The sequence below is a fragment of the Anas platyrhynchos genome, chromosome 5 (assembly GCF_047663525.1).
Source record: "Anas platyrhynchos isolate ZD024472 breed Pekin duck chromosome 5, IASCAAS_PekinDuck_T2T, whole genome shotgun sequence".
Taxonomy (NCBI): domain Eukaryota; kingdom Metazoa; phylum Chordata; class Aves; order Anseriformes; family Anatidae; genus Anas; species Anas platyrhynchos.
Window position 1 is genome coordinate 61994605 of NC_092591.1, and position 9133 is coordinate 62003737.

The window sequence follows — 9133 nt, forward strand, 5'->3', positions numbered from 1 at the left end:
TGCGCTTTGTGCTTGCGATAAAAGGGCGAGGGCTAAAAATACAGCTTTAAAATGGGCTTCTGGTGACTTCAGAATAAGTAGCTCTGAACCCTTTGGTCTCCTGAGGCAAGATGTGCAATTTGTGCGTTCGCTGCCTGCACAGGACCGTGTTTAATTCTGTCTGCGTGGATAATTCACACCCTGGCTTCAGGTGTGCAAAGCTTGGCTTGTTTTTGTGTCAGGCCAGCAGCTCTCACTGCCTCCAGCCTCCTTTCAGCTCCAGGAGCTGGGCTTTTCCCCATCCTTTCCCCTTCGGCTCTCACAAAACCCCTCATTTTGAGAAGAAAACCATTATTAGGTTGGATCTTAGGAAGAACTTCTTTACTGAAAGGGTTGTTAGACACTGGAACAGGCTGCCCAGGGAAGTGGTGGAGTCACCATCCCTGGAGGTCTTCAAAAGACGTTTAGATGTAGAGCTTAGGGATATGGTTTAGTGGGGACTGTTAGTGTTAGGTCAGAGGTTGGACTCGATGATCTTGAGGTCTCTTCCAACCTAGAAATTCTGTGATTCTGTGAAAACTGGGCAATAAATAAATAAATTAAGCGTGTGGGGGGGGGTGAGGAGAGGCGGGCCGGGGCGGGGCCGGGCCGCTCGGTGAGTCGGGACGCGGCTGGTGCCGCCTGGCCGCCCGCAGCCCGAGCCGTCGCTGCCCGAGCGCTGCCGCTTCGCCGCCCCGGAGCCCGAGGAGCCGGAGCCGGAGCCGCCGTCAGGGGAGGCGGAGGCCGGGGCAGGATGGTGGGAGGCCGCGGCGGGCTCCGGGGCACCGGGGGGAGGCCGGGGGGCTGCGGCGGCGGCTGGGGGGGGGAGAACGGAGACGGAAGGGAGCGAGGCCGTGAGTCAGCACCCGGCCGGGCCTGGGGATGGGGATGGGGATGGGGATGGGGATGGGGATGGGGATGGGGCCGTGCTGATGGCTGTGCTGATGGCTGTGCTTTGTGCCCGCAGTTCCGCAACCAGTACGACAACGACGTGACCGTGTGGAGCCCGCAGGTGAGGCCCCGCCACAGGCCGCAGCGGGAGCCCGGCGCCATCGCGGCCCGGCGGGGGGATTTGGGGGCCGGGGGGGATGTGGGGGGAGCGGTCCCAGTCATTAGTGGGAAAGGTTTGTCCCCTAATTGGTCCACCAAGGGCTTCCCTGGTGGATAATAACACAAAATAATAACGCAAACTAAGTCCAGGCCTAGTGCTCAGGAGGAAATGTGCTGGCTTCTTCAAGCCAGTCACAGCAGCAGCCGCACGCCCTTCTGACCCAAAGCATGGAAATCCTGACTTTTATTTATTTTTTTAGGAAGGAATAAGCAAATCTTAAAGTTGAAATGCTCGCAAGCGTCCCTGTTCAATAAATTCTAGCTCTAAAGCTTATAATCATAGCGCTGAGGGTCTGTTCAGCTGTGGGTGTCCTCAGCTTCCCACATGGTGCAGTGTTAGGGAGGCTTCGTGCTACCTGTGTGCTAGGCCGTGCTGCGATTTGCACTGGAATTGGTAACTCCGTTACCTCTGAATCAGTTCCACATTGTACGTGTGTTCTTCTAAAACTGACAAAGGCTGTGCTGAGTTAAGAACAGATATCTTTGGGTTTTAGAAGCAAATACCTGATGCAGCTGAGGTGGTTAATCGCCTCTTTTTCTGCTATGTATGCCTCAAGGTAAGGAACTTATGGAAAATAGGAGTCTTTTCTCCATTTGGTAAAGCTAAAGACGCGTTTTAACTACAGCAACATGGCTTGTTTTTTACAAACCTACTATACCACTGGCTTGTGGGTTTGTATTACTACTGAAAATTTTCATCTCGTGGTATTGTTTTCGAAAGATACATTTTAAAATAATTGAAACAACCTTTTGGTGCTTTTCATCCTACACGAACATAACCTTGAATGTTTGGATGTACTTTAGTCAATGCCATGATAGCTGTAGATGGCTTCGAACTGCTTTGAGAAATCCAATTGTTTATCTCAAAGGGTGATGAAAGCTTTGAGGAGATTTAACATACAAGAACGTGCCAATGATACAAGCAGCAACTTTTGGTTAAGGAGATGTGCACTGGAAAATGTTCAGTGCAGATATTTACTGTTACCTTCAAACTTCAGTGCATGCTGTGAATAACATGCAGCTAAATTGTCTTTGTCCAGTTCACACGGACACGCACGTGTGCATAAGCGTGTTATTCCATGTGTTCAATACGTTCTGTGTGTGCCTTGTATATTCCTTACAGCAGTCTGTGTTACTCTCTGTTGCTAATGTCTTTTTAGTATCTGAAAAGTTAAAAGTCAGAATTCTAATCCAGAATTGGAAACCTACATCTGCCTCTCATCCCTCTTAATGATTGTCTTTCCTGACAGATTCTGTATCAGAAACTTTAGTTTTGTTTTTTCATCTCTTACTTTAAAATTACTTTCAATAGACTTGTACGGTTTTTAGGCTTTCAGTAGCTATCATGAAATGATCAGCAACGCTCATTTCTACTTTTTCCATAAAGTGCCTTGAAAATGTGAACAGCACTTTGATAAAAGCAGTTTAAAATCACTGCTCCACACATTCCTGCAGGTGGCTGGGTCACAGAGGCTGTTATGTGATACCATAATAATTCTGGGCATTGTTAGTAGAGGAGCAAAGAAGAACCATTTTGGGGGAATATTTTCTAATATTGTTTTAAAGGGAAGGGGATACAAGATTAAAGGCTAGGCAGGGCTTCCTGGCTTTATAGCCTTGCAAGTCATTCATGACAGTTGATAACTATCTGCTGGATGGGTCACCATGTTTCTACACTGCTCTTGGACATGAAGTACCTGTGTGTAGGATATGCTAAGCATCTAGGAGACCTTGTATTTCTCTAAACAAATCAAAACCCTTTTACAAGCCATATACATATATATATAACGGAACTAATAAATGGAACTAATGCGAGGTGATTTTCTTTGCATTATCACTAGCACATTCCTGTTGTAACAGCTCCAGCAGCGTGCTGTGTTTTAATACATCGCAACTGATAGGAGACAACCGTGTGCTGCATTTGGTAATTCCCGTTCTTGCACAGCAGCAGTGAACACACTGATTATTTGAAATAGGCTGGCCAACTAGGGTGCGGGAAATTAGCTGCGTTGCCCTCCGTGGTAGTACTGAAAGGATGTCGCCTTGTTTTCCCACAAAGCTGCAGGCTGACTCTGCAGAACTTGGGGGGGAATTAATTTTCTTTGAGACCTCTACTCCTCTTTCAGGCTTTACTGCAGTTGACTAATAACTTGTTCAGAAGTTATTGGGGAATGGATGGTGAGACACAACAATTGCGTAAGACTCGTTTCTTCAGGAAACTCGATTAAAAGTTACATGTCCAGCTGGAAGTTCCATCTTTGAATCGCTTTGTCTTCAGTAGAGTCAGTATCTAACACAACAACAAAAGTTTTGTGATCCTGACAACATCAGACTAGTTCACCCTTTCAATTTTTTTTCACGTTTCTTTATATGCAATAGTGAGTGTCTCAGGGGCAGCCAGATTTGTGTGGGTTAGTGGTGAAGGGTTTGTGAAAGATAAGAGGAAATACATTGCTAGTAGACTTAAACTGCTATGCAGTCAGTTTACCTGTTGGGGTGGGGGGAATCAAAGGTCTGTACATCAAAAAAACATTGAAAGTTAATATTGAGGATTAATTTTAAAATGATTACCTTTGATTTTATTCTTCAGGGGCGAATCCATCAAATCGAATATGCCATGGAAGCTGTGAAACAAGGCTCAGCTACTGTGGGGCTGAAATCAAAAACGCATGCTGTCCTGGTAGCTTTAAAGGTAAGTTTAAAATGGCAATGTTAGTACAAAAGTTCTAGTTTGTCAAATCAGTTTAACACAGTATGCACTTACTTATGTAACGTAAATGTAATCCCAGTTTCCTTTTGCTTTAGTACCAGTATAGAAACATATTTTCAGTACCTATGCTAAGCAGATTTTCACAAAATCGTGAATGAAGTGAGTGAAAATTTTTCCCTTTAAAAGATAAACACTCCTCTATTTTTTTTTTAGTTATTAAGTAGTAAAACTTCATTTTCTTTAAAATTTGAGCAAGTGTCTGTTCTTTCTTCCTCTTAGTCTCCTACTGAAATGGAGCTAGTTTTTTTTTTGGTCTTCTGTTGCAAGTTTATAGGTTGTGGGTTTATTTTTGTTGTTGTTTTTTTGACTGTTTCATGATTATATTCAGTTCTTGCAGTAAATGTTAGCAGATTTCTCCACAGTGCTTGGCAAACTGGTCAGTCTGCCACGTAGCTTTCTCCTTTTATGCGTAGAGAGCACAGTCTGAGCTGGCAGCCCATCAGAAAAAAATCCTGTACGTTGACAACCATATCGGTATCTCCATTGCTGGACTTACTGCTGATGCAAGACTCTTGTGGTGAGTGTCTTAGTTGTTGACATACACAGTTCTGCAATAATAAGTGAAAGTTCATTTGTAGACTATTGCGAATGAAATCTTATGGTCAGCTAAGGATTAGTCTCGCTCTGTTGTACTATGCCAAAGACCTCAGTATGAAATTCTGGCAGATTTTTAAGTTGTTGGCAGAAATCTTATTTGTTTGGCACTAAATTTTGCTCTTTGGTTTTGTTACAAGTAAGACAGTCCTGTCTGGTTTCCTCCGTGTGATGGGGTTTCCAAGCCATCTGAGAGTGTGCATCACCTATATCCCTCTAGTAGCTGCTGCAGTGTACATGCACTTAAAGTTACTAAAAGCATACAGTGCCTTGTGTGTCAGCTAGAGGGGTTTGCCTTTTACCTGTAGGCCACATAATTTCATCAAATGAGGTAAATATACGCTGAAAGAGGTTTGATGGGAAAAGACAAAGAAGGCATTGGAATAATTACCAAAATAAAATCTAATTGCTGTAATGTTGCAAAGAAATGTTACCATCTAACTGTGTTTTTTTTCCAGATGACCCATCTGTAGCCTGTGTGAACTTCCACCTTCCCTTTATTTGTATGGCTGAAGTACTAATACTTCTTAAAGCTTGTGGTCAGCTTTCTAAATAACAGTTATAGGTCAGATGAAACGAAATTATGTAATGCCTCTGACCCTTTTTCTCAACAAGCTGAGCAGAAACAAAAATACGCTTACCTTAACAGGCAAATATTGAGAAACTCATTGTGACTTTAATGTGTGCATTGATTTTATTTTTTTTTCCTCCTAGCAATTTCATGCGTCAGGAGTGTCTGGATTCTAGATTTGTGTTCGATAGACCTCTTCCAGTGTCTCGATTAGTGTCACTAATCGGAAGCAGTATCCTTTTTTTCTTTTAACACTCCTTCACCTTTTAAGGTTATTTTATACTTGTTCTCAAAATTAGTTTTACATATCACAACTTAAAAGTCATACTAAAATGAAAAAGTTAATTCAAAGTTAAATTTTTCTTTATTTAAGATGCTTGTATATTCTCTCAGAGAATATCCTGGAACATACGTTGAAACAGTACAAAAGTGGTACAAAACTTAGCACTGTTTTTGTTACATAGTACCAGGCCTCTGGAGGTGGGGGAAGCAATATGACTGTACAGTTTAAAATACAATTATTTACTGAATGGTACCTGCTCACTTAAATTACCGCAAGAAAAAAAAAATGTTGTCAGTGCATGGAGCACAGTGGAGGCCTTGTACATGTATGCTGTTATTAGGTGCCTAGAAAAAGTTAAAGGTTTAAGAAAGTAAATGAGGCTGGGCAGCATTAAGTGGACTGTTTGTGGTGGTTGGCTGAACACACCACTCAGTTCTCCTGGGAAAGCTAACTGCTAGATGTTCTTCGGGTGAGCAAAAGAGAGAGTGTTGATATTCAAGATGAGTCCTGAGATCTATTTCTTCAAGCATAGCCTTTGATACTACAAGAGGCTTTGCACAAACTACACAGTGATTTTGGTGCATCTCTGCTTCTTTCTTAAGAAAACGTTTTAGGTGCATGTTCCTTTGAGATTGTTTCCTTAGCTTTCTTCAGAAACGCAGATACCGACCCAGCGTTACGGCAGAAGACCATATGGAGTGGGACTGCTTATTGCAGGTTACGATGTAAGTAAGATTTTTGACATGAAGAAGGTTGAAGGAAATTGTCAGCGTGCCTGAAATCTGCAGTACAATTAGCCTTGCCATTGTGCAGATAAGGCAGTGTGTGTAAAATACCTTTTGCAAGCCATGAAGTAGGAAGCATACACAAACATGATACAGTTTATGGAGCAGAGAAGGAAATGGTTTTGGTGCCAGCTATATTCTTTGTGTAAAAACTATATTTTAATGAAAAAAGTGTAAACAAAGGTTTCTGTAGAGCACTATGTTTTACATTTTTTTACAATAGCTCTGAAAGAACTGGATAAGAACAGTGGTATGATAAGCAATATAGAATTACTCAGTGCATACATATAAGCTAATGTATCATGAAACAAAACTGTTAGAAAATATCATGTGTTCTAGCAGCAGACAGACTTGCTACGAGTTTATACATTTGTTTAATGGTTTGTGTTTTTTCTTCCTTTTAGGATATGGGTCCTCACATCTTCCAAACTTGTCCCTCGGCAAACTATTTTGACTGTAAAGCAATGTCCATCGGTGCTCGTTCACAGTCAGCACGAACTTACTTGGAGAGACACATGACTGAATTTACTGACTGTGAGTAAAGAAGCCCTGGCTATCTAGTGGTCTTTATCAGTTACACAGTTTTTCTGCTACTGCTTCATTCTTTGGATGTTAATAAGACAAGGAAATAAATTTGGGGGGCCAAGTTTGGCACAAGTGTAAATCTGCACGAGGACAAAACTGTAAAGCAAGTATTACAAATTTTCCCGTCTAACATCTGGATGCTTATTCAATCTAATGAAAAGAGAAGTTGTGCTCAGAAAAGCAGAGCAAAAAGTAAGAGGCTTCTGTCCTGTTTAACCCAGGGAAATATTTCTTTCTATATCAGAGAAGGCATAGTATGTCAGAGCAAATACTTAGGTGGTACATATTAAATAGCAAATTTATTTTTATATGAAACAAATGATGTGAAGACAAAAAAGGTGGAAAGATAGCTTGATTATTGCTGCTTTGGAGGCAGTGCGGTTGCCAAAACCAGATGCATTCAATTTCAGATGTACGGCTTCCAAAGGTATATTTTTTTTAACCAACTCTGCATTTAGTACCAGAAATACCTAAGGAGAGGGGTTGCATCAACTGAGAATGGGAGTAAGGGGAAAATGAGTCTAGAGGTAATGCCATGTTTTGTATTTATCTTCCTGCTTTTATTTTTAAGGTAATCTAAATGAGCTAGTTAAACATGGACTGCGTGCTCTCAGAGAGACTCTTCCTGCTGAACAGGATCTGACCACCAAGGTATATGCTGGGTTTACTTAATAAGAAATTGTACTGCCATTGTTTTTGGTGATGGCCATGACAAAACTGACGTAAAGTATGGCTGGGACTGAAACCTGGAAGCCAAACACTTGGTAGATAGTAGCATCTGCATTTTGTATGGCACCAGTTTGCTTACAGCTTCCTTAACTAGCTGAGATATATTTTTCTTGACAGAAGTGATACTTATTTCAGATGTGTTGTGTACAACTAGAATTACTAGCTTTGCATTATTAGCATGGTCACTAATTGACCTGATGGTGTAAGGGAATATAATAAATAAAGTATTGATTAAATATCCAGGGTCAAAAAGTTGCAGAAGCTGTAGACAGGAAACATGAACTGAGCAACTGTTGAACAAGAAGCTTCTAAGCTGGTCTGTTACCAGCAAAAGTTGTTCTCTTTGTGGCTAGTCTTGCCCTTATCCATGTTTAATATAAATTTTCGTTCTTATCCCATCCTGATGTTTTCTAGAGATCTCTTACAATATTGAAAGTGCAAAATGAGATGGAAATCAATTTTGAAAAATCAGGTATTTGTTATCAGAAAGGAAAAAAGGAAGCTGAAAGCCTTGAATGGTGGTTTTACTGTTACGATTTTTTAAACATGGTAGTTTTTCCAGGGAGTAAATCTCCCTCCTTTTCCTTTTCTAGTACAAACTACCAAAGAGGGAGTCTCTCTCGAAATTTCCTTTCTTCCTTAAGTAGACCCAAATAGCACAATGAGTTTTATTATTCCAGGGGGAAGCTTTTGTCTGTTTCACAAGTGAAAGCTGTAAAGCCACAGAGTTATTTGCAGAAAAATGGTTCTAATTTCTTTCCAAACTTTGCTTAACAGAATGTTTCCATTGGAATTGTTGGCAAAGACATGGAGTTTACCATCTATGATGATGATGATGTAGCACCATTCCTAGAAGGTCTTGAGGAGAGACCACAGAGAAAGGTGTGTGTTTTGAATGTAACTAAGCAGGCTGTGTTAAAGGACACTTTGTGATGTTTTTATGTTTGTCATTTAAGTCTACTGAAGTTTTAGGAATGTGATTTTTAAAATTAGAAGTTAACTACCTGACAACTGGAGACGCTATATAATCTTAGCCAGAGACTAAGATGCGTATTAAATCAATTTATGCTGAATTGTTGGCAGGCATTTCCAGTGAAATTTCCTTTCCTCATCTATGATCAAGTTTGTACTGCTTTTGTACAGTGAAAGTACTGTTTTGTACTTTCTTGTAACAGAAGTGGCTACATGTATTTCTCATGCATATAGCAGAGCGTATCCCCAGACTCGTAATGATCTGTATTAGCAGCTCTGTCCTTCTCTATGCTTAATTTGGATTTAATATGTGTATGGATTTAATATGTATTTTTTCTCTATTTAAGCCTGCTCCGCCTGCTGATGAACCTGCGGAAAAATCAGAGGAGCCCATGGAGCACTAATTCGTGGAAGAGTTCCTCTATGTTAACCTCTGTGTAATTATACAGGAACATTTATCTATTTGATGGTAACCATCCTCACTGATACGTGTCTAATGCTGATGCACTGTGAGGATTACTCTTAAAAAAAATAAAAATAAAGAGGCAAACTGGTGCACCTATCCTTAAAAAGTTCAAAACTGGGTTTGTTGTGGAGGGGAAAGGTGTAACCATTTTCTAACTAGGACATGATACTGTTTTTTTAAGGCAAAGCGTACTGTCTACTTGGAAATAAAGAACTTTCTGGGCATATCCTGCCTTTTGCTTCTGTTGTGT

General features: G+C 41.0%; 1 protein-coding gene across 1 annotated transcript; it reads left to right on the top strand.

Moving 5' to 3' along the window:
• The first annotated feature begins 603 nt into the window (after nucleotides 1-603).
• Nucleotides 604-9109, top strand: PSMA1 (proteasome 20S subunit alpha 1). Its single transcript, XM_038179822.2, has 10 exons — nucleotides 604-775; nucleotides 986-1030; nucleotides 3719-3820; nucleotides 4312-4415; nucleotides 5207-5295; nucleotides 6001-6071; nucleotides 6536-6665; nucleotides 7288-7367; nucleotides 8223-8327; nucleotides 8765-9109. The coding sequence occupies exons 1-10, from the start codon at nucleotides 773-775 to the stop codon at nucleotides 8819-8821; spliced, it is 786 nt and encodes a 261-aa protein (XP_038035750.1). The 5' UTR covers nucleotides 604-772; the 3' UTR covers nucleotides 8822-9109.
• Nucleotides 9110-9133: the final 24 nt, after the last annotated feature.

What these genes read in the sequence shown, in the direction of transcription:
- PSMA1 (XM_038179822.2), top strand. An exon ending in CTGTCCTGGTAGCTTTAAAG is followed by an intron (nt 3,821 to 4,311) that starts GTAAGTTTAAAA and finishes TTTTATGCGTAG; the next exon opens with AGAGCACAGTCTGAGCTGGC. An exon ending in AGGAGAGACCACAGAGAAAG is followed by an intron (nt 8,328 to 8,764) that starts GTGTGTGTTTTG and finishes TCTCTATTTAAG; the next exon opens with CCTGCTCCGCCTGCTGATGA.